Source organism: Coccinella septempunctata, chromosome 7, assembly GCF_907165205.1.
Source record: "Coccinella septempunctata chromosome 7, icCocSept1.1, whole genome shotgun sequence".
NCBI classification, from domain to species: domain Eukaryota; kingdom Metazoa; phylum Arthropoda; class Insecta; order Coleoptera; family Coccinellidae; genus Coccinella; species Coccinella septempunctata.
This window is the reverse complement of record NC_058195.1, coordinates 9,876,158-9,902,718: the sequence shown is the minus strand read 5'-3', so window position 1 is coordinate 9,902,718 and position 26,561 is coordinate 9,876,158. Positions and strand designations below refer to the sequence as shown.

Sequence of the window (26,561 nt, the reverse complement as noted above, 5' to 3'; positions counted from 1 at the left end):
ATGAAATATCTAGACATCATAGCCAAGAACAACGGTATACATATGAGAGATATTAACACAGTACTGTGCCCTGCTGTTACTACAACTTCATTTGAAAGTTTACGTTGGTTTTCAAGAAATTATAACATTTTTGAAACCAAACCTCAAGATATGCGAATCTTAAGCATTAAGGGTGTAGAAGAAAAAACAAAGAGTAACTGAAACAAATTTAATGCATAAATAGTGAAACCTTAACAGTATAAAAGTAAAAAACAATAAGTAGGACCTATGAAATACTGAAATAAATAAAAATCATTATATGATAATGAAATGTTGAGAAGGATTTTCAAATATCGAAGATCATTCTAAATTCTGACGTTTCGAACATCTCTTCGTACTCACTTGGAGTAGCTCATACGATAACGTTTTTCCTTTTTGTTTCTGTACTGTGACTTGAATCACATACGTCTTCCCTGAATCAAGTCCTCTGATTTTGTAGGTGTTGACTTTCCTGTGAACATAACATCGAATTTTATTAAGCGATAATGGAGATTTCGGAGATGAAAAACTCACCCATCTTCCAGCTGTTTGATATCTTTACAATATTTAGTTTCGAAATCCTCAGACTTCTTTCTTCTTCTTTCTAAGCCGCATTGGTTTGGGATTCTGTAGTTGTCTGTTTCTTTGAGCCTTCCATCTTTAGCCTTCACACAGTACCGGAGTGGTTTCGGATCTGGCACCAAGATCCATCCAACTGTAACGCTGTGACATTCTCTTAACGTATCGTATTCCATTATTTTTGGCACTGTTATCATTGGAATCTTCGAGATTGCCCTCTTGGAAGCATAAATCTACACAACGAAAATTATACCTACTGAAAGCTCTATTTTACAAAAAATTTCCTGCAATACTCATTGAAAGGTTTGTGCAACGTTCATTACAGAACTATTTGAAAGGAATACTTCAATAATTTATTGCAGGAATCATAATTGATGTAACTAGATTCATCGCGGTTTCATGTCATGATTCGTTGCAATATTGACGGAAGACTTACTGTAATCTACAAAGGATTCATTGGAGCTTTATTTGAAGCAAGATCTCAGTTTATAAGCTAAAAAAATTCATCATAAACACTCATTTTGAAACTCAAAATTAATGAACCATGGGACATTTTTGCGTATAATTCTTAAGTGATATTCATTGCAATATTATTTTCCAATTAATAGCCAGGTTAACCTTTTGTTGAGTCTTATTTTTAGAAGACATCTGGTTTCTTGAAATTTCCTCAGTAGAATTGAAGCATTGAAGATTAAATATCTTAATCTTGCATACCTGCACTCCTGTTGTTCTCTTGTAATCTTCCCCACTATTTGTGAGGACTTTAATTTGGTATCTCGCTCCCCTTATGGAATTCTTTAATGTCAGTTTGCGGAAACCCTCAATCTTTCTTGCACTAAGCATTGATTCACCCTTCAACATCAGTTTAACATCAACAGGACCTCCACAGGGTATGACAAAAATATCCAAATCATTTTCTGATTTTCTACCAATCTGAAAAATAATATAAGGGTAAACCTAATGAAGATTTTGTAACTTCACGTGATCCTACCTTATACCTAAATATGGCTTCCTCTTCGGAACCTTTCAGAACAGCTTGACCATATCCATTCTTCAGAGAAACAGGCTTTATTTGACTCTTGAAAACTTTGCTGACAGAACCATAAGGATACGTTAGATTCGATTGCTTATTTATTGCAAATAGATTATAATAATACGTTTTTCCTTCCTTCAAATTCGATATGGTGTACTGTGTTTTTTTACCTAGGCAGGATATCATCGGATCTATCTGTTCTGAAAATTTAATATTTTCTCTATTACTTTTGAATTGCACGACGTATTCGATATATCGAATAAAAATCATGAAATAATAACAATATCTCCATATACACACCTACCAGTGTACTTATCCAAAGATCCTCTCCAGTTTTCCATCGTTCGTACAGCTGATGTAGATTCCCGAACGTTTTTCTGATTCTGAGGTGGTGGCAATTCAAATCTAGACGCCTGTGCTGCACACAACGAATTGAAATGTTTCTCTGTACTTATGACCAAGCAATAATCAGTCGACTGGGGATCTACTAAACTGAAAATGATGAAGTTCAGTCAATTTTTTCTGAATCTGAAAATAATTTCAATTCATTTCAGTCAATACAAAGAATATAATTGGCCCTATAATAGAACCATCCGGAAGCCCCTCAATATCCCCACCCTCAATGAGGCTGTGTTCATCAGATGCAATGTTTTCCACCTTTGAGTTTGAATAGATTTCCATATTCCGTTTGATTGTCAATAATGATTAGGTATGTGCATAGACTTTCTGGTTGAAGACATAATAGCTAATAGCTTTCGTTAACAAATTTTCTGTTAAATATGTAAATGGAAAATGTAACAGAAATCCTATGGGAATAAAAACGTTTAGCAGTCTGCGAAAAGTTTCATTTTTCGTCCCCAGTTGCATAATATTTTACCTTGTGCAAGTTAGTAACACAAAGTAAGACGTTTCATAACGTCAATTAGTTTGAAAGAGTGTCATTTTATCTGTAAATTTTTGAAAAAAACATGTCGACGAACGATGAACGATCTTCCCTGTCTTGTATATCTTTTCTCCGTTCCGTAAGATATTGAGGATTGAAAACTAAGCTCTCACTCTTTTAAACAAGAATAATGAATAATGATTTATGATACGAATTTCGCGATTAGAAATCCTATGAAGTATGCCGAACTGACTGCATTCACGACAAGAAATCTGTAAAGATTAAGCGAGTAAAAAGGCGAAATCTATAATTTATTGATTTTATAAGCCAACTAGATACACATGATCCTCGTTTCTTTCTTTTCACGTATTTCCCGTGTTTCTAGTGTATTTGAGTAAGGTCAAGAACTGGACGCATCATATGGCTCAAGTTGTTGTCCAATGGCGTAGTTGTTGGTGTCCTCGATATAACAAAACGAGGCAAAATAATTCATCCACTGATGAATGATCCAGTGCAGAAACGATAGTTTTAATTAGATAGGTATCACCTAAATGTGTCCCGTAGTTTGGAATACCATTAGGGAAATGCAAACTGACCTTAATTTTCATTTAGCTTTTTAGCTTATCGAAAATCTGATTACATATCTATTTTGATGCACTATAAAAATGGGTTTTTAATGCAATTTTCTGCAGGTTAAAAGTTGATTCTCACTAAACCTTCCATATCCTCTTCTTTCCGTCTACTTAAAATGCACACAATACCTTCCATATAACTTCCATGTCCATACCATATTTCTTCCAACAATCAATTCCCTTCCATGTCCTTTCCATAACCTCCCCTTCAGTCTACATAAAATATTGTTTGTATTTTCGACGGAAAGATTTTGGTAAGGATAGTGGGAATAGTCTTCCGTCTTGTAATACCACCTTTTTCGATTTTTCACTTGATTTCAAATATTTTTGATGAAGCATATGTTATACCTGAATACTTTATGTTCCTAGATGACATTGAAAAATACAGAATAAATTTCAAGAAACAATTTGATACGTTAAATTGAAACAAAGGGGTTCAACAAATCATGGCAAAACGTGGCTCTATTTTTAAATAATTATCACAAATAGAGCGGGCTTCACAAAACCTTGATTGCTCGATCAACGATATGACAGTCATAGGATTTCCAAAACGAATTCAATGAAACTTTTTCATTTCAGTGGGAGAATCGTTGAATGCATTTATATAGATCATAATTTGAAGCGAGAATGATATTCAGAATGCTCATTACTGAATTATTGATTGAAATCAAATTGACGTTTATTCGTCAATCAAGCGTTGATTCACCGATCAAGCTTTGTGAAATCGGGGAATATCCTCTTAAAATTGAAATATCAATTTTTTCTGTTTCATTGAGGAATAACGCCATGCTATTTTTTCGCATATTTATTATTTCTATCAGAATTTGCCTTTCAGATATCAATCTCTATACTTATTATTATTCGTTATCATATGAATCGTCCTTTGTTAGGAAATTATTGAATTTAGGTGGAACATATGGTTGACAAAAATGTTTAAAATTGACTGCACGATGAAAATAAGTAAGAATATATAATAATCATTCTCCACAATTTTACTGCCTATGGGTCACCTTGTATTTTTCAATTTATCATAGGTATGTGGAGTTCAATCTGCCCTATAACTTTTGTTATATCTCTATACTTTGAAATAATCTACAGTTCTGGTAATTTATCCTAATCTATGAAGCTATGTACAATCTTCAACTCAACAGGGAGATTTTATGAAGGATGTCTAATCTCACTATACTTATCTCACCATATTGGCTAGAATACGGTGTGGATATGAGAGATAGATAGTCAGAATCAACCTTGATACGTAGGTACTCAGGATCTCTGAGTGCATTGGGTCCATTTTGGTTCATATGAATAGAAGAAAAGTGTAATTGTTGTTCTATTCATGCAAGGCAAGCAATCAAAAATGCAGCTTTTTTTAGATGCAACTGTATGTGCGGTGCCCTTTGGTCACCTACGCCCATGTCAACCTTCACGTTCGCGATTCTAATAGCAGTTATTCGCTGAATCGAAATTAGTTTATTATGGAGACGGTTTTTTCTTCATTATATGTATTAGTTCTCATTCGAAAAAGGCAACTTTATTTGTTATAGGAAGCGACGCTGAAGTTTTACAAAATGAGTTTTTATTTCTAGGCCTTAAATGGACTTTAGTTCTCTCACTAGAAGACACAGTAGCGGCTTTTGGTGTCATCCTCGATGGAGGCAAGTTCACGTAAAGGATATACATATACGTTGGCTGGAATACTTTTGATGACTCTTTATATTTCATTCGATATTACGAAAAAAAAAGTTGGAGCGATATTAATTTTTTAAAGAAGAAGGAAAGGTTACAGTAATCGGTAATTTTAATGAAAAATCAACGAAAATGATTTGAAATTACTCGATCAAGACATTTTTTTTTAATTCATGACCTCGATCATCTTGAATTTCAGAAAGAATTATGAATCCTTACGAAGGAGTCGAAAATGAACAGTTTTTGACAATTTTACCTTTGGTTCCATTTCAGAGATGCACTTTTACGCCTTTCCTTGTGGTGTATTCTTAGATTATCAGCGTGCGATGTTCTCAGAGCTTGAGGACCCCCAATTTCAGTGCTTATGTATAAATGAACATATGTATCGTTTTCTGTCGCTTTCAAGGATAAGGCGTATACACCCTGTTGTGAAAAGAAACTTTTTGTGGTGATATTATCTGTTGAAATCTTCTCGGTTTCATGGTATTGTCTGCCTGAAAAGAAAGTCAAGGCTTTATAAGCAAAATGGATAAAATATAAATAGACAATCTTTAAATTTTCATGATAGATATTCAAAGTTGATGGCTAAAATTCGAATTACAATAAATTCGAACTTACCGACTTACCTGTGTCAATTCGATCACCCTGGTACTCAAAATTCCATTGGATAACAGATGTACAAGGAATGATGCTCACTGATAATGTTCCATTTACTGTTGACCAGTAGAAAAACCTGTGAAAGAACGAACAGTTCAACGCCAGTTTGGAGGCTTGTTGTAATTATGCTTAATTCGGCATTAAAATCGATAGGCGATAGATCGGGAGATTGAGGCGGTCATGACAATGGACTAATCATGTGCAAAACGATCTGAAACATGGTTCAACCAACTAATACAATTGAATCTGGACATCCAAATATCGCTAAACAAGTTCATATTGCCTCAGATGAATACTAAACTAGACCTAGTGGAATGTTTTCGATTGGCAAAATCGGTTATCATATTTTTTGGCCTCCAATCTTCGAATACGTAAATGATGAATAGAATTGACTGTGAATTGCATCTTATTAGTATCATGGAATTAACATATTATGCGAAAAGTATCGAAAAATGGGATTTTATCTATTCATTATCGCGAAAAGAATACGAGAACAGTTAAGTTGACGCGATACCGTGGGAATTTTATATAGATTAACAAATTTCACATTCATATTAGGCACATTTGGGAATCAAACGAAGGAATGTTCTATAGGGAGAAGATTCAGAATTATTTATGAGCGAAACTCTTATCTCTTCTAATCTTATCTAAAAAAGAAAAGTTGGTTGTGTGTCTATCTCTATTACTTATTATATACAGGGTGTGGCCTAATGAATGAATAATGGATTTCGAAAATCTCGATTTTTTTGGGTCCAAAATGAGCAAGTGTTAGACCCCCTTAAGATGATCTATCTTCTACTCCGTCTGAAAATCAGGATGTTCTATTACTGTTTTAGCATTTGAAGTGCATAGAATTTGTTTTGAAGATTCCAGAAAACCAAACAGTTGATGATTCAATAAAGAATTGCACTTCAGAGAGCTCTTCGAAGTCAACTCGTAAATGAAAAGTGTAAAAACAAAAAAAAATTATTTTCCCCTAAAATAGGCAAGATATTCGAAATGTTGGCATGAAAATGTGGGTTTTCGAACACGCTGAATCTATTGCGAGCAATTTCGAAAGCCTATCTTCGTTCGTTTAGATTTTCATCTTTGAAACGGCATTTTTCAAAAAATTGGAAATTTCAATTTGCGATATCTCCTGGTATATTCGCCTGATCCAATTGGGATTTTCGGTTCTATAATCAGCGTTGTCAAGGCTTCAACCCTAGCGCAAAAACTCGATTTCGAAAATCTCGATTTTTTGGGTCAAAAATGAGCAAGGGGTTAGACCCCCCTAAAATGACCTATTTGCTACTCTATCTGAAAATCAGTATGTTCCATTACTGCCTCAGATTATGGAATGCATCGAAGTTGTTTTGAAGATCCTAGAAAACCAAACAATTGATGATTCAATAGAGAATTGCACTCCAGAGAGCTCTTCGAAGTCAACTCGAAAATGAAAAGTGGAAAAACAAAAAAAATTATTTTCTCCTAAACTGAACCAGATATTTGAAATTTTGGTACGAAAATATAGGTTTTCGAACACGCTGAATCTATTGCGAGCAATTTCGAAAGCCTATCCTTTTTCGTTTAGATTTTCATCTTGGAAATGGCATTTTTCAAAAAATTGCAAATTTCAATCTGCGATATCTCCTGTTATATTCGTCTGATCCAATTGGGATTTTCGGTTCTATAATCAGCATTGTCAAGGCTTGTACCCTAGCACAAAAACTCGATTTCGAAAATCTCGATTTTTTGGGTCAAAAATGAGCAAGGGGTTAGACCCCCCTAAAATGACCTATTTGCTACTCTATCTGAAAATCAGGATGTTCTATTACTGTTTTAGCATATGAAGTGCATAGAATTTGTTTTGAAGATTCCAGAAAACCAAACAGTTGATGATTCAATAGAGAATTGCACTTCAGAGAGCTCTTCGAAGTCAACTCGAAAATGAAAAGTGGAAAAACAAAAAATTATTTTCTCCTAAACTGAACCAGATATTTGAAATTTTGGTACGAAAATATAGGTTTTCGAACACGCTGAATCTATTGCGAGCAATTTCGAAAGCCTATCCTTTTTCGTTTAGATTTTCATCTTGGAAATGGCATTTTTCAAAAAATTGCAAATTTCAATCTGCGATATCTCCTGTTATATTCGTCTGATCCAATTGGGATTTTCGGTTCTATAATCAGCATTGTCAAGGCTTGTACCCTAGCACAAAAACTCGATTTCGAAAATCTCGATTTTTTGGGTCAAAAATGAGCAAGGGGTTAGACCCCCCTAAAATGACCTATTTGCTACTCTGTCTGAAAATCAGGATGTTCTATTACTGTCCTCGGACATGGAGTGCATAGAATTTATTTTGATGATTCTACAAAACCAAACAGTTGATGATTCAATAGAGAATTGCACTCCAGAGAGCTCTTCGAAGTCAACTCGAAAATGAAAAGTAGAAAAACAAAAAAAATTATTTTCTCCTAAACTGGGCCAGATATTCGAAATTTTGGCATGAAAATGTGGGTTTTCGAACACGCTGAATCTATTGCGAGCAATTTCGAAATCCTATCTTCGTTCGTTTAGATTTTCATCTTTGAAACGGCATTTTTCAAAAAATTGGAAATTTCAATTTGCGATATCTCCTGGTATATTCGCCTGATCCAATTGGGATTTTCGGTTCTATAATCAGCGTTGTCAAGGCTTCAACCCTAGCGCAAAAACTCGATTTCGAAAATCTCGATTTTTTGGGTCAAAAATGAGCAAGGGGTTAGACCCCCCTAAAATGACCTATTTGCTACTCTGTCCGAAAATCAGTATGTTATATTACTGCCTCAGATTATGGAGTGCATTGAAGTTGTTTTGAAGATCCTAGAAAACCAAACAATTGATGATTCAATAGAGAATTGCACTCCAGAGAGCTCTTCGAAGTCAACTAGAAAACGAAAAGTGGAAAAACAAAAAAAAATATTTTCTCCTAAACTGAACCAGATATTTGAAATTTTGGTACGAAAATATAGGTTTTCGAACACGCTGAATCTATTGCGAGCAATTTCGAAAGCCTATCCCTCTTCGTTTAGATTTTCATCTTGGAAATGGCATTTTTCAAAAAATTGCAAATTTCAATCTGCGATATCTCCTGTTATATTCGTCTGATCGAATTGGGATTTTCGGTTCTATAATCAGCATTGTCAAGGCTTGTACCCTAGCACAAAAACTCGATTTCGAATATCTCGATTTTTTTGGTCAAAAATGAGCTAGGGGTTAGACCCCCCTAAAATGACCTATTTGCTACTCTGTCTGAAAATCAGGATGTTCTAGTACTGTCCTCGGACATGGAGTGCATAGAATTTATTTTGATGATTCTACAAAACCAAACAGTTGATGATTCAATAGAGAATTGCACTCCAGAGAGCTCTTCGAAGTCAACTCGAAAATGAAAAGTGGAAAAACAAAAAAAATTATTTTCTCCTAAACTGAACCAGATATTTGAAATTTTGGTACGAAAATATAGGTTTTCGAACACGCTGAATCTATTGCGAGCAATTTCGAAAGCCTATCCCTCTTCGTTTAGATTTTCATCTTGGAAATGGCATTTTTCAAAAAATTGCAAATTTCAATCTGCGATATCTCCTGTTATATTCGTCTGATCCAATTGGGATTTTCGGTTCTATAATCAGCATTGTCAAGGCTTGTACCCTAGCACAAAAACTCGATTTCGAAAATCTCGATTTTTTGGGTCAAAAATGAGCAAGGGGTTAGACCCCCCTAAAATGACCTATTTGCTACTCTGTCTGAAAATCAGGATGTTCTAGTACTGTCCTCGGACATGGAGTGCATAGAATTTATTTTGATGATTCTACAAAACCAAACAGTTGATGATTCAATAGAGAATTGCACTCCAGAGAGCTCTTCGAAGTCAACTCGAAAATGAAAAGTGGAAAAACAAAAAAAATTATTTTCTCCTAAACTGAACCAGATATTCGAAATTTTGGCATGAAAATGTGGGTTTTCGAACACGCTGAATCTATTGCGAACAATTTCGAAAGCCTATCCCTCTTCGTTTAGATTTTCATCTTGGAAATGACATTTTTAAAAAAATTGCAAATTTCAATCTGCGATATCTCCTGTTATATTCGTCTGATCCAATTGGGATTTTCGGTTCTATAATCAGCGTTGTCAAGGCCTTAACCCTAGCGCAAAAACTCGATTTCGAAAATCTCGATTTTTTGGGTCAAAAATGAGCGAGGGGTTAGACCCCCCTAAAATGACCTATTTGCTACTCTATCTGAAAATCAGTATGTTCCATTACTGCCTCAGATTATGGAATGTATTGAAGTTGTTTTGAAGATCCTAGAAAACCAAACAATTGATGATTCAATAGAGAATTGCACTCCAGAGAGCTCTTCGAAGTCAACTCGAAAATGAAAAGTGGAAAAACAAAAAAAATTATTTTCTCCTAAACTGAACCAGATATTTGAAATTTTGGTACGAAAATATAGGTTTTCGAACACGCTGAATCTATTGCGAGCAATTTCGAAAGCCTATCCTTTTTCATTTAGATTTTCATCTTGGAAATGGCATTTTTCAAAAAATTGCAAATTTCAATCTGCGATATCTCCTGTTATATTCGTCTGATCCAATTGGGATTTTCGGTTCTATAATCAGCATTGTCAAGGCTTGTACCCTAGCACAAAAACTCGATTTCGAAAATCTCAATTTTTTGGGTCAAAAATGAGCAAGGGGTTAGACCCCCCTAAAATGACCTATTTGCTACTCTGTCTGAAAATCAGGATGTTCTATTACTGTCCTCGGACATGGAGTGCATAGAATTTATTTTGAAGATTCTACAAAACCAAACAGTTGATGATTCAATAGAGAATTGCACTCCAGAGAGCTCTTCGAAGTCAACTCGAAAATGAAAAGTGGAAAAACGAAAAAAATTATTTTCTCCTGAACTGGGCCAGATATTCGAAATTTCGGCTTGAAAATGTGGGTTTTCGAACACGCTGAATCTATTGCGAGCAAATTCGAAAGCCTATCTCTCTTCGTTTAGATTTTGCATCTCGGAAATGGCAGTTTTCGAAAAGTGCTAATTTCACTTGAGAATTCGTCAAGATCGTAGGGTTGTGCCGAAATGGATGTAATTCTCAGATTTATTACAAGAATAGTTGTTCTTTCAGAATATGTATCACGTTCAGATCTACGCTAATTTTCCTGAAAGATAATCGGCTCGAAAGATGACCTTCGAAAAATCCCCAAAAAGTTGAGTTCAGTTAAAACTTCTTCAAGACTGAATGGCTGTGCCAAAATGGTTGAATTTCTCAGATTTATCACTAGAGGAGTTGATCTTTCAGAATATGTATCAAGTTTAGATCTACGATAATTTTCCTGGCAGATAATTGACTCGAAAGATGACCTTCGAAAAATCCCAAAAAAGTTGGGTTCAGTTACAGCTTAAGATCGAACGGTTGTGTTGCGTTATAGCTCGGATATGTAATTGTTACCTTCGATAATCCTGTATTTTGAAGAGAAACAAATAAGTTTTCGCAGTTTTCATGGAGGAACTAATGAGCCAAAATATCCCATGACCATTCGTCAATTTCGGAGCAATGTTAAAAACTACAAAAAGAATAACAGTTCACTCCACCCGCCTGATGTGTCATTCAAGCACTCCGCAAAGGTGTCAAGTTCAACATTGTTACCATTTCGCTTTCTTTGTTTAGGTTTTCACAATTTCATTGCATTTCCTAGAAGCATATTTCATGCCAGACTACATGACTGGCCTGCCATTCAAAGCCAAAACACGATTATGCACGCTGTAGAGTCCGATTTCGTTCGGTTTTAAAAGCCATTCGCTGACCCTTGTTTGGCATAACTAATCGAAAACGTCAAATGATGCAAAAAGTACAAATACATGCTCAGATTATCAATCTGAGAACGAGGCAGTGCCTGCCCTTCTGCCAAGTCCATGAGGAGCAGACATTTTTGTGAATATACACAACACGAACTTTTTATGAAAATCGAGCAATATAAAAAGGAGTCTATTCTGAAATTGCAAGAAGAATTGCCGAAAAACCCCCCTTCTACTTTAAGCATACAGAGCCTCATTTGGAAAACTGCTGAAGAGATATCGATGAAATTCTGTACAAAAATGGCAAATAATAAGAACTGCTTATAAATTTGGGCATAGTGGATCAATTTTTCATCCATTTCACATTTGAAGAATCGCAATTCAATATATCTCTGCTTCAGTTCACATGTTTCTGAATAATTTCCTAAAATTTTGTGGATAGATGTGAAATTGCCTTCTTTTGAACCATGGCAGTTTTGTTCTTCTTATATTTCAAACAAAATCATTGTGCATAATAATCCTTCTTCTATGAACACAAAAGTGTGGGAAACTCAATCTTAAGTAGCTGAGGTGGTAAACCAAGTCCAAATTTTTCATTTCCTACATGTCAAATTATTTCAAATACTTGCGAAAAACTATTACTTTGAAGTATTCGAAATGAATAATGAATGTGTTTGGTGATGTTTGAATACTAATTGACTTAATGCAATCTGAATTTTCAATGGGCATATGAACACCTATACTGTCCAATGACGATTACATTGATGCTGCATTAGTCCATTGATATTCTGACCGTGTTGACGCTTCACATGTTCCTTCTTTATCTACTTCAGCAATGAGCTTTGAAATTTTAATTTTTAGTTATAGACTCCTCAATATAACTTAACAGAACCAACTTGTAGTAGGTTGTTAAATCTATACCACTTTTTATTCTCAGAATTGCCTGCACCAACGTGTGAAAGATTTGTTTTTCTTTTGGCCATTTCCTTAACGCACACCGAATCATTCACACTTCGGTGAGATTCTCATATTATTTTCCGACTTTAAAATGAAGATGAACTTCATCCTGGAAATTTTTTTACTGATGCTTACGTTGTTTAACTGGTTTCCAAATTTGACGCTACTGGTTCAGTCGGAAACATGAAAGAGACGAAGCGGGGGACGTGGCTCTCTTAGGTCAAGTAGCAATGGATCCTATCTCTAGTACAAGGAAATTGTTCGATGTATCTGGTGTTTCACGCATAACAACATAAAATAAACATCCTTCAAGGATACGATTGGTTCAGGAACTGCTAGATGTTGGATATCTGTTTTTCAGACGAGTGTTCATTTTTCCTTAAATCCCAGATCACCTGATCTGGCTCTACTGGCCTTTTTTCTATGGGGTCGCGTGAAATCCAAGATTCACGCTACCCAGCCTGAATCACTGGAGATTTGAGTCAAATTACACCAGAAATCTTGAGTAATATATATAAACGTTTTCTGCAAAACTCATATCATTGCATGGAAGTGAATGTTGCCCATTTCTCACATTTAATAAACTGAACACAGGCCCGGATCTACGATTTTTTCTGACCGGGGCAAAAATTCATAATGCCCCCCCCCCCTTCTAAGGTTCGTAGGAAAAATCTAATTGCATATTCGCTTTCAACCCGAGTCATTTTTTCCACTAGTTCGAGGTGGTATAGATTATGCAATTAGATTTTTCCTAAGATGAGTACTTTGGGAAAAAAATCACTCTTATTTTTTTCCCATTGTTCCATCAAAACATATTTTTTCTCATTATTCCTTTAAAAGTTATTCTTTTCCCAAAATACTCCCAAAAATTGCATATTCGTAATCTACGACCTCGAATTAGTAAAAAAAATGACTCGGGTTGCAATCGTGCGAAAAATAAAAAAGTTTGTATTTACAAGAATGTCGTTTACAACCCGCCCTCGTCTATCGTTTTTACCCGCGCTTCATGAACGAAATTATTCCGAACAAAAATTTATTTTTTTAGCTACATATGTCGACCCGGATCATTTTACATATTAATTCAAGGTCGTAGATCACGAATATGCAATTAGATTTTTGGAGGATCAGTATTTTGAGGAATAAATCACTTTTAGTGCAAAATTTCGGAAATATTGGTCAACTTTGAAGAGCTGTAGCAGCTAGAAAAAAGGCACTAGTCATATGCTTTTTTTTTTGTGATGAATTGGTTCTTTGCGAATATAAAAAACCACACTTCATTCATCTATCACGAACAGTTCAGATTTTATGAATTTTTCCGCGAAGGTCCAAAATTTCCGATTTTCCATCGACCATAACTTAAAAAATGGTTTTTTTTTTGAATATCTGTTTGCATATTCGTGTTCTACGCCCTCGAATTAGTGTACAGAATGAATTCGGTTTTGATCGGAGACCAAAAATATTCTTCAAAAAATCGCCCACTCTGTATATATTTCATTTTGTGAAAACATTTTAAAACACTCCATTTCGTGAAACTTTTGTATAAAACAATTATTTTTTGTACCTCTCTTAGTAACAAAGTTAAAGGGGGGCTCAAATTATGGTGAAAAACTCGGTACCTACATCTATGGAAAATTTGAAAAAATTTCAATCTCACTGATTTCCACCGAAATTGGTGTTTTTACTAAGGCATAGATTACGAATATGCAAATAGAATTATGCTGAAAGGATTAGTTTTTAAGTTATGGTCTATAGAAAATTGGAAATTTTGGCCCTTAGTTCCAGATGAGAAGGCGATGAGTCGACAGGCAAAGAAATTACTGCTGGACGCAGTGTGAACATATCAGATCTTTCAACCTTTTTCACACAAGTGTGGCGGTCATTCTTAGATGACTGAATAATATGCAGTTAATTGATCCCTCATTGATTTTAAAGATTTTAGGCATAGTGATGGTTTATCATGTTTCCATTCTACACTTTCCATTTTAGCACTAGGAAATTAATTTTTTACGAGAAAATCAAAAGTAAAAAAATTTTAACCTCTGGTTGATTTTGGCGCCCCCTTGAGCTGGCGCCCGGGGCAAGCGCCCCGCTTGCCCCCTCCTAGATCCGGGCCTGACTGAACAGAAAAATAAGTGCTCTTCCACTATTTTACCTGTCATTTCGTCACCGATGGAAATTTTAAAGCGAAATTTCAGGATCAGATAGTACTCGATGAGATCTTCAACATGAGGTATCGCAATACCCCTCATCCATATTCAAAATCAAGGGGTTGTGCTCACCCCCGTTAGGGGGTTGCAGTTACGGGGATGCTAAGAGCGGAAAAATTGTTCCCATCGAATCAGAAATTGACGGGTACGAGAGATTGTGCACATTTTCATTTTAAAGCCAGAAAATCGAGGTGTTAAGTTTTCGTTGGACCACGCTGTATGCTTCATCTTAACGATGAAGAAATAACTCATCGGGGAAGATCAACTCATGTCCGTTAGCTCAACTTCGAATTCAAGAAAAGGCTGGCGTTCCTCCCGATCAAAAAGAATGGCACATAATGCCTCCGAAATTCCTAAAATAAAACCAGTATTTGGCGTGCGCTTTGGCATCAAACATCGATATATTGTTTTTAATGACTTCTCAAATGTGTAAAACAGCGTCGATATTTTATTGAAGTGACAAGTTAACGATCTGCGGAAGGATTTTTCAAGGAAATTGAACGCGATATGGCGGTCGGCTCGCAAAAAAGACATTATTTTTAGAAATGCGGGTACATTAGTCGAATTCAAACGTTTAGTTAGAAATGTTGCGGTCCACATTTTGTCGATGTGTGAAGAAAATTGCTATTATTTTCATTCTTTATCTGAAATTACGTATAGTTTTGATCTAGTGTCGATGAATCTCAAATTTTGGACAAACAATCAAACCATCAAAAAATTAGGATTCCTTGGTGAAGGTTTGCTAAAAGTTTCATTGAGAAAGCTTACTTGGGGTATAATTTGAATATAAGTAAAAACCTAGGACGGTTCACAAAAGTAAACACTGATAGTAAACTGAAACATTAATGTATCTTACGAGGATATATTGAAAAATTCTTAGTCTACTATAGAACCAAACAAAATTTCAATGTCAAAATATTTTATTACTCAAAATATTCTCCTCTTAATTGGATACATTTATTACAGCGAGACTGCAACGTCTCTAGAACTTTCAAAAAAACTTTTCTTCTTGCTCTACAAACCAGACCTCCACAGCTTTTATTACCTCCTCGTTGGGAGAAAATTTACGACCTTTGAAACATTTTTTCAGTTGTGGAAAGAGAAGATAGTCGGATGGAGCCAAATCTGGTGAATAAGGGGGTTGTTCTAGTAATTCAAACCCTTCAAAAACAAAACAACTTTGTATAACCTTCCACGTATTTTCTCTTTGATTTTTCCCGTATAGTGGTCAGTATTGTCGAATAGTAATCTGTGGTTATTGTTCTACCCTTATTCAAAAAATCAATCATGATTACTCCATGAATATCCCAAAAAACTGAAGCAAGAACTTTTCCAGCAGATTTTTGGACACGAAACTTCTTAGATCTTGGAGAACCAGAGTGTCGCCATTTCATCGATTGTTGCTTTATTTCTGGATTGTAGAAATGTACCAAAGTCTCATCCATAGCAACAATTCGGTTTAAGAAGTCTACATCGTTTTCAAATCGAGCACAGATCGAACGCGATGCTTCTACCCTTGCACGCTTTTGGTCAACATTCAAACATTTGGGAATCCAATCTGCAGCAATTTTTCTCATGTCCAAATTGAGGTGAACTATATGATGAACGCGTTCGTATCCGTTTAAGCCCAATTCGACGGTCTGATAAAGTTATGTCATGAACTGCATCTATATTTTCGGGGACTGACACAGAAACTGACCTTCCCGATCGGTCATCATATTCAATGGAAAATTTACCTCTTTTGAAGCCAGCAGTCCAATTTTTCATGGTCGCATACGAAGGGCATTGATCACCAAGGGTGTTAAGCATAATCTCGTGAATCTGTTTACCTCTTAACCCTTTTAAATACAGGTATTTGATGATACTCCAATTTCGGTGGAGATCTTCTTTCTTTGAATTTAATGCGTAACTCTGGTTTACTTTTTTGACCTCAAACTTCACACTGACACTTCTAATGCGTTATTGTTCGGTAACGCAATATTTTGTTTATGCATGGAACTTGTCTAGGCTAACTAGATATCAATACATCCTCGTAATTATCGATCTATCGTTTGTTTGCATTCTTAATTACCACTAATAATACGTTGCCATTAATACCATGGCAAGCTTCTCATTATGGAGCCAAAAAGTTGTTTCTTCTGCGTGTAACACTTCCAATGCCGGCTAGTGTATTCACGAGAGGCCCATCAAACGGATATATTAGTGAACTCCCGCGATATTACGCGTAAATCTACTTTTTTAAATCGTTCTAGTTTTTCGAACGTGTCTAGACAAACAGAAATAGCCAGAAAACCTCGCAAAAGACGGACTCCCAGACATAATGGACACGAGATCAAAAAGGAAATTAAAGAATGAGAAGCAGACAGCACGACATGAATCATTACTTAACGGTAAAACTTCGGTTGGAGTACTTAAAAATAACATAAAATTTGTTGGCCTAGGTCTGGGTTAACATATGCTGGGATGTTCCTGAACGTTCCTCTTCCACTCATTTTCTTTTTTGCTGAAGTATCGCTACTTTCTTCATGTGTGATATGGAGATGCTAAAATAAGAGGATTGACGGGTTTTTATGTGTTATGCCTCATATACAGATTGACCGAAAATTTCATTCTACTTCGCTTTGAGTTCACGTATTCTAAATCATTTATGTGCCAATTCTAGGGCGCTGTATCTAAACAGATGCTGCTCAAAAATTTTCATATAAAAAACCTACACCCCTTAAATTTTTTCGCATCTATTCATTTACCAATCATGAGCTCTGAAGAAGTGATGATTGCTAGTATGATTGCAGGTTCCTTTTATTATTGGAACTGATCTTCTCACTCTTTATTTCATTTTGTACTTGGTTGAATAATTTGGTAAGATTATTAAAATTTGTCATGTTCAAGATTGCTTTGACCATTGTCAGACACAATCGAATGTTACTGTTTTGACTATAGAGATACACGAGTATTACCAATAACGAAATATTAGCCACTCAGGCGTCGTGATTTACGATAGACAAGCACATTCATTGTTCAGTCACATAAATGAGGTAATTTAATATTGAAGGAAAAGACCTAAACTTCTACTGAATTTATTCGATGCAGTGATTGTTTTCGCTTACACGCTTCTTCAGGTTACAAAGTTGAAAAAAAAAATTAAATGAATGTTGTTTTGAACAATACATTGGCCTCATATTGGCTAGATATTAGCGAAAAATTTTGTTTACATTTGATGTATTCATTTCAAAATGAAATTTTTCATTTTCATTGTGAAGTACAATTTAGATATGAGTATTTAAACAATTACAGTCTTCGAATATGCCTAATACTGAATGCGATGAGTGCTCAAAATGATTACTTGCGATACCAAACCATGTTCCATTCATTCTACATGACATAACATTCTTCTGCGTTCTTCTGCCAAGAATATGTTGTTATTTATCTCGTCAATCAACACATCATTTGCGTACAAGGAATCTAGTACCTACATCGAAATGAAAAAACAAAGATGTAGCCTTCCGTTTCAATTGCAAGCTATCATTTATTGAATGAGGAAAAAACATCCAAAAATAAACAGCTCTTGAAACCTACTCAAAAATGTGTTATTTTCTCCAAAACGTCTCTCGTAATGTCCGATGATTACATTGATTTTTGGAATTCTGAATCAAAAATAAATATTCGATAGTTAGAATTAGAAAACATTTTGATACTATTAATGTTATTGATATATAATAATAATAATAATAATATTTTTTTGTCAAATACTTCAACGCTTCAGAATATGAGGATTTTAGCTGCAAATTAGAATAACGCGAAGGGTGGTTTCCAATCAAAACACCACTAAAACGATGATTTTCTTATTTTTCGTTCAAAATAATGAAAGCTTATTGACACATCGAAAATTTCAACAAAATATTTCTTGCCCTTTTATTACTATCAACCTGTGAAAAAAACTTTCTTACTTTCTCATATATCTCACAATTGGTGCATAGTTGAACGAATGTTTTCGGACAATGAATCCTCTCCTGCATTTTTGCAATACCACCCTGTGAATAAACCATATGGTCCCTACAACCATCACTCGATTTCAAACAAATGAGATCAATACCGAAAAGAAATGTAAATCAAATTATCGAACATTTCCACTGTTTACTTTGGATTAAATGAGATCTTTAATTTGACTGTGGAGTATTAGTACTTTACTGTATGAGAAATTCATAAACAAATCAGATGGGAAAAAGGATTCGTTGACGCATGTAAGCGAATTTTACAAGAGTTGAATGAACTAACCTTCGGACCAAATTCTTAGTTCCAACAATTGATCATAGAGTCTTTGAGAAAACTGAATATTTGGTACCTAGTATGCTATAAATATCCAAAAAAAGCAAGCCATATTTTGAGAACGAAAAGTTAATTGAACGTTTCCAAATCCATTTTTATGCAAGGCTGTTATTTTAAAAGGCGATTGTCCACAAAAGAATTATTCATTAATATTACATTACAATTACATATAAATACCAAAGATTCATTAGATTTGAGGCAATCGTACATGCAGATAACTAAAATATTAAAATTATGATGAGAAACTACATCAAGGGTGTTTTTCATGAGTTCGAATTTGAATATAGCCTCAACGAATCCGGTCCTGAGTTTGTCAAATTTTAATGTTCTGTTCGATTGAAACTAAAAACTTCAACCTGAATACAAATTTTCACTCGAATTGATCGAAAATATTAGGAGTTATAGCAAAACGAAAATTCGAGAAATTTGGGAAAACCCCCTGTATATCGGAAACGGAGTACTTTGACACACATATGTTTTTGAACTCAGCTCAATGCCATCTATTCACGGTTTTTGTTTGTCCATCAACTCGTGAAACGCCTTGTATATGAATAATTGAAAAATGTGGAATAAACTCTTGCACCATTTCGAAGCAGTCATTTCCTTTCACTCATAAGTTTCAAGCAATTGCTTCTCTACAAAAATCTGCGAGGAAACAAGAGGCAAGCTTGAAAAAGCTTGCCAGAGTCTGAATTATCCATACTTTCCAAGAAATTCCGATGTATTTTTTGACTTACGTAGTTTGTCGTCCTCTCATGAGATACTTCGTCACTTGCAAGTCACTCGGTAACTTATCACTAGGGTAAACTTCATATTGCGGCGGTAATATCTTCAGATCTCTGGCTTTCTTCGCCTTTCTGTGTGCACTACTGGACAACACGAGAAGATGCAGAATGATCAATATATACTTCTTCCTAAAGTGCAGTAACATCATCTGAAACTGAAATTTCCATTGAGCTTAGACTTCTCGTTTGGGTATGTGCAAAAATTTGAGTGCCCCACATGGGGTTAAAGGGCAGACACCGCTGTTGAGGATTTCTAAATGCGGTCTAGTGACAACGTTAAAAATAGCACCTAGCATAGATACGCCTTGAGACATCGATCTTCTAATTTGACTACCGGCTTGAAATTCACAATGCGATTAGTTGAAAGGTTTGAATTGACGCCATCATATCAAGGTATGGCTTCAATGAAGACTTATCGTTGAAGAATTAATTATATGCAATAAGAAAAATTGGGGAGTTACCAATACGAAAGTTTAGGCATTTTGAAAGCATCGTTTAGTAAAACATTTTTGTTGCAGAATCGGAGTCTCTTTAGCAATTTAAAACAAAATCTGTTTTGGCTTTAAATCTATAGAACAGATGGAAGGCCCCTAATAAATATCGATACATTTTCACCAAAATATTGTAAGCCCCAATTATTTGCCTTGTTCCTTACGAAACATTGGCAAAAATGTGTCGATATATATATTCTTTTGATAAAGAACATAACAATTTTTAACATCAAACAATAATTTTAGCATGTGTATAAGACACAGTTTTAGCATAGATTAACGTAACAGGGTACCATACAATAAATGTCAGATTGACCTGACATTCACAACACAATTTAAAAAAGATTCGAAAATTTCATGTATAGACCTGAAACCAGATGATTTAGGGTTGCTTCTGGTTCTTAGCATTCACAACTAGTGCTCTCAACTGAATTCTATCCATATTTCCAAACCAGGAACTCTATTCGATGGATCACTAACTAATTCTGGGATGAAAGTAGTGCACGTATTCCATTTAGATGGCAAATGTTCTTGTCCCTCACATTCGGATGAAGAAAAGAGTTGGACCTTAAGGGTTTACAAGACATCAGTCTGGGAATCGTATTTTCTGGAATAATAGGACATAATTGGAAATGAGTCGGGAAGGGAGTGAAATTTATTCCAAGAATTTATAACTGCAGTCTGTCTACGAATATGGGGCGGTACAATGTTTAAAAGAACTGGTAACCATTGGATAGGTGAAGATGTGATAGTTCCAGTTATCATTTTCATAGAAAGATTCAGCTGTGCGTCAATTTTTTTGCACATGAGCATTTAAACCAACCAGGCCAACAATATTCAGCAACCGAAAAACCAAAGCTAACGCTACCGTTTGAAGAGTAGTTACAGCAGTACTCCATGAAGTACCATCTAGTTTATGCAGCATATTATTTCTTCAAACTCAAATTTCCCAAATGGGCTTTGAACAACATTGCAACATTTCGCATTTAGAATGAGGCAAGTAAGTCTATGAATATTTTGCACTGAAACTTGAAGATAATCCATAATTTTTTTATTAACAAATCAATAAGTCTTTAACTAAGATCACTGAGTCTGAATATTTGGTGCAGGAATGAAAACAGCTATTCGAATATTGGAAGAAACCATTCCAGCTCGAATTCCAGAGACATTACGTTAGATAAATGAACAAAATCGCGAACAAGTTCCACATATCGCCTAAGATATGAGATTCCTTGCAACGAAAAAATTCCTTACAAAAATACCCAACATAAAATGGTAGAATTATAGAAGTGTCCCAGTGGTTGCAACAATTTCTCAAACGCCTATCGTTTAAGACAAAAATATTGGACTATATGCCATGTAATTTATACTAACTATTCGCAATAATAACACCATTTGGCTGGATTTGTAAGCGGTACAAGATTTACATCTGAGGTGGAATAGAAACGTAGCTAGAAAAACGCATTTACTTGATAAATGACGACTTTGGAGCAATTTAGAAATTTACCTTTCACGTCATACAAATGTGTCCATTAAAGTTTTATCAGAGTGTGAATCTCGGGGATCATGTTTTTGAATTGAAAATTGAGAAATGACTCTTGGAATGATTGATTGGTGTTAGAATTATATTATTATATTCTTTAAAAAGAAGTATAAATCAATTAATTTTCAGATTATGAAATGGGGAATTTGCATTCGACTTTTAATCATATTTCATTCAGTTAGTCATCAGATACTGTATATTTTATTTCATGGAACTACACAAGTTTGTGTTAACTTTCTGAATAGTATAAAAAATATTTTCATTACATCCACTTTTCAATACCTATTATTTTTTGCATTCAACAGTTCTCGAGTTAACGTAAAAATGAATGAAAAAATTTGTACTGATTAGTTTCGATTGTTTAGCATATAGGTGATATAAATCCTTCTTCTACACTAGAGAAATTTTGATGAATATGGTTGTTAATTTGGATCTGAAAATACGATAGATGGAGCAATTTGTATAATAATGGAGTATTTGACAATTGAAAATGAATAACCAATTGGTTATTATCTAATTAGCGGGGCCAATTTAATTCAGACTAGATGAAAGAGTGAAAAGAATCACCATACCATGGGTAGACTAAAAGTCCAGAAATATGTCTTCTCACAACAAAGAGTATCTTATTCAACAAATTGCCACGAGATTAACGACTTCAAGATAATGACATGAAATATCATAGGAATGTTAAATCCTCCTGTATTATTTTCGTTTTTGTACTGGAGTGCATATATAATCTTACACTCGCTCCTGGTATTTCAGTTGAGATATTTGTGCTGGTTCTATGAAAACTTTAAATCAGTGGTGTTCATTACGAATCTTTGCGTTCAAAAATTTCCCATTTTCCTAGTAGATGAAAATATTCGAGTTAATATACAAATTCAGGATATTGCTATTGTTTCCTGATTTATTTGGAATCGGAAAGGTCCTTTAGGCCTTTGTCCGGAAATGCTTCGTTTCCAAGATACAGGGCGTTGAATATATTCTACATAAATAACGATATTTTCGAAACGACTCGAAGTATTTGAACCAGATTTGGTAAAAATGGATACCTCATTAAGGTGACTATTTCACTTTGAATACCTCGTCTTCAGCAACTACAGTGGCGTGCGCACTGGCACTTACTTTCATCTTTTTGAAAAAAAATTGTACTCCAGTACATTTTTTCATCAAAAATTATAAAACTGTTCGGAATTGAAAAAAACTTGGGGGAACACGTAACGCCCTGTATCTTGGAAATGAAGTATTTACGAACAAAGGCCTACAAGTCCTTTCCGAAACCGAATATTTTTATATATATCCTGAATTTGTTCGCAATGTTTATGAAATGATAACCAATTATTTCGGTAGGTAACAATAAGTATAGCAATCGTTTCGAACTAGAAACCTATCTTTTATTATGTTATGGACCGTCTTTTTCTAGGAAGCTACATTGAGTGACTCGATGAAATTCTATACAAAAATCGATAAGCATCAAACAGTAGAGCTCCTAACGTTTTCCTCCAATTTACTAATTTCGAGAGTACAAAATTAGGATTTGTAATATAAAAAATCATATTTTGAAAGCATTCATTTCAAATTTTTTATATGTATTGTTACAATAATTATTATTATTTCTTTAGAGCAGAGGGTTGTGTATCATTAAAAATGTATTCATTTTGTTGAAATACGAGGAGCGGTTAACAATGAAATGAGAACTTATTTGTAAATAAACCAGCTCAGTTTAGTCTTCTGTACATTGTAATGTGTTTGAAATTGGATATTGTGCGAGACCAGTGCAGAATTAGTTAATCAGGAAAATTTTTAATGCATTGTTTCATTTAATAAACGTTGGTGGTAGAGGTTGATTTCAGTTTACTTCAACTTACTCCCAACAACTTTTTATGATTCTTGTTGGAACTTTCATTCTGTCATACAATCTCAAAACAGATGGTGAAAGAATTTGAAGATTTTCAATAAACGAATCTTCCATTTCGTTTAATGAAACTCTAGAAAAAAGGACCAAATGAATTTATGCCATTGAAAAAGTCCGAAAAATAAATTTTGTTTGAAATTCTTGAAAAAATCTATTTGCCTCAAAACAACAACTATGATTGAAAAATTTTTTCCTAATGAAAACTGAAGAAATTATTCGATCCAACATTTTTCATTCATTCCTAAATGAATCATTATACACTGAATGAAAAACACAAAATGTCAGTTTATCCTGTGGAAGTTCAGAAAGAACTAGTGTTAATAACTTCAAAACTGAATAAAAACTTATTAATAATTAAAAACACAATTGGTTATTTAATCTATCCTTGAGGTACTTAATAAAAAAAATAAATGAGGGAAAGTAAAAACAGGAATATGTCCATGTGAACACTCATTTTTCGAAATTCAAAAAAATTATTATGAAAACTACATGAATAAAACTGGACCTACTGGCGTCAAATCCATACGTACTCTGATGATCCTTCAAGGGTCGAAACTTTCCACCACCACACTGCACCACTAAGAAACGAACCACTGAGCTTTCAAAGTTTCAGCACGCGATAGAGCTTGTGCATAGACAATCTTATATCTTTGGACGCCAGTGTGCAAACTCCTCTTTCCTGCTCTTTCCTAAATCCCCACTTCCTACAGAACGCTTACTCCATAGACTTCCCTACCAGTTTCGCCTTAACTCATTCATAGCCAACTTACGTTCTTAAAATGCCTATTACAATTGAATATCCGATTAACACCCGCAGTAATGATTGGTGTTTGTTATGGCACGCCATAAAGACTTGTAGATTTGGATGGCATCTGATTTGGATATAAAAATTTACATGTTTTCTGAAATTTCGTGATTTCGATCAAATAAGTGCACCTTTTTGTGCTTTAATTATTAGGGAAATTCTCAAATTTATTAGCTGAGTAAGAAGGTTTTTCCTTTTTTTATTGAACTTTCGCTGGTGAGTGAAATGATGTTACTATTTATGTAAAATTTCAGTGAATGAAAATTTTCTTGACAGAAAACCTAGGAAGTGGGTATATTGGAATATAAATTCATTTTCTCCCTATTTCCATGGTAGTGGAAGCGAGTAATATAATTAAGCAAAATCTCAGATCTTCATCTAATTCATCCTTCAAAAAAATTCTCATTGAAAAATAATAAAATAGTACCTACTCTCGCTCTAATTAGATAAATGTAATAAGCGATGAGTGAATGCAATAATGTTGATGAATTTCTTCGAATAACTCGGTTACTGTTCGCCCAAAAGCAGGTTTTTCCATAAATATTCAATTTTTAATTAATATTCTTCGAATAATACGGTTTTACTATATTCTATCATTTCCCACTCAAAAGTTTTCTGTTGATAATGCTGTTATGACTATGCGGAAAATCATTCTTGCAGGCAATTTTCATCTCTACAAGTTCATTAAATGATGAAAAAATTGCTATTTTTGTCAGGATAATCAGGAAAGAGACAAGAAGGTATAACTTTTCTAGTGATATTGAAAGGATATTGAAAATTCCCTTTTTTTCTACTGAAATGGATATACATATGTATATACCTAAGAAAAATTTTTATCTTTTCCAAATGACCATGTTAGTTACAAAATAACATTGACGTGTATCAAAGTAGCATGGAACGATTTTTAGCAGGCCAATTCTACGATATTGATGGCCACTTCATCGGACAGGTAGTGTCCGCCAGATGGAAGGTTCAACAGAAGAAAACGGCATAGGGAATCCATGATCATTCCTTTTCCTGTCTATAGGTTCAGTGAAATTTTTTATTTGAAACAGGTCTTATTTGTCATACGATCAAGCAAAAGACCCCGCGGAAAGCTGGAAATAGAGTAGGAGACATAAAATGTAATATAATATTGTTACACCTCACCAATACCATCGTAATCTTGGTATATCTCCAAGACATTGGCGCACGCTTGCTTCTTACCTCTGAATTTCAGTTTCGTATATTGGTAATTGAGCTATGTGGGTATCAAGAAAAAATAGCCTATAATGTAGGTACGAGGATATATTGAAAAATTCTTAGCCTACTATAGAACCAAACAAAATTTCAATGTCAAAATATTTTATTACTCAACATATTCTCCTCAATTGGATACATTTATTACAGACCACTACAGCTTTTTTTTTTTAAATTTGTCGTGGAACACTTAGAGAGCGGTGATTGCCCTACAGGAATTTTTTGTGACTTAAGTAAGGCATTTGACTGCGTCGATCATAACTTGCTATTGAAAAAGCTTGAAAAGATCGGTTTCCGTGGAGTGGCTTTGAGTTGGATTGAGGATTACCTCAAAAACAGGAGACAGTTTGTTTGCGTTGACCAAGTCTTTTCAGACTATTTGAAGTCGGAGACGGGTGTACCTCAGGGTTCAGTTTTGGGTCCTGTGCTTTTCATCTTGTTTATTAATGATATATTCCATCTTATTTTTGATTTGTTCCTATACGCAGATGATGTATCAGCAATCATTAAAGCGAGAAATAACATCAATCTCGATGAAGTAGTGCGAAGATGTTTTGAAGAGATGTACAACTGGTTCTGTGAAAACTCTTTGCATATAAATTTTGAGAAGACTGGTTACTTAGTATTCCATAATTATGGTAAGAATATTGATGTTAATGTTAGCGCTCACGGTGTCCAACTGAAGAGGGTTGAAACGGTTAAATTCCTAGGGATAACTTTGGATGAAAATCTTAACTGGAGATCTCACTGTGAAAATATTTGCACCAAACTGAATTCAGTCTGTTTTTTATTAAGAAACTTGAAGAAAGTCTTGACATTGGATCAACTTCTTTTAGTGTATCATGCTCAGGTTTCTTCTAGACTTAGGTATGGTGTAGTGTTTTGGGGCGCGTCCTCTTTTGCTGAAGATGTTTTTCTCCTACAGAAAAGAATAATACGGTGTATTGCGGGAATATCACAGAGAGTATCATGCAAACC

At 34.6% G+C, this 26,561-nt stretch overlaps 1 protein-coding gene across 2 annotated transcripts; it reads right to left on the bottom strand.

Moving 5' to 3' along the window:
- Window positions 1-194: 194 nt before the first annotated feature.
- LOC123317888 (protein NDNF-like) lies at window positions 195-24,222 on the bottom strand. Of its 2 annotated transcripts, none has more exons than XM_044904498.1 (9): window positions 24,070-24,222; window positions 19,543-19,745; window positions 5,458-5,564; window positions 5,088-5,325; window positions 1,935-2,122; window positions 1,589-1,830; window positions 1,312-1,530; window positions 553-830; window positions 195-490 (listed from the first exon to the last, which is right to left on the bottom strand). In XM_044904498.1, exons 2-9 carry the CDS (start codon window positions 19,737-19,739, stop codon window positions 340-342), a joined length of 1,620 nt encoding a protein of 539 aa, XP_044760433.1. In that variant the 5' UTR covers window positions 19,740-19,745; window positions 24,070-24,222; the 3' UTR covers window positions 195-339. The 2 variants fall into 2 exon arrangements, with proteins under 2 accessions (XP_044760433.1, XP_044760432.1); XM_044904497.1 differs by having other exon boundaries at window positions 24,049-24,215.
- Window positions 24,223-26,561: the final 2,339 nt, after the last annotated feature.

What these genes read in the sequence shown, in the direction of transcription:
- LOC123317888 (XM_044904497.1), bottom strand. An exon ending in TCTCTGAAATGGAACCAAAG is followed by an intron (nt 2,123 to 5,087) that starts GTAAAATTGTCA and finishes CATCATTTTCAG; the next exon opens with TTTAGTAGATCCCCAGTCGA. An exon ending in AAGCCATATTTAGGTATAAG is followed by an intron (nt 1,531 to 1,588) that starts GTAGGATCACGT and finishes ATTATTTTTCAG; the next exon opens with ATTGGTAGAAAATCAGAAAA.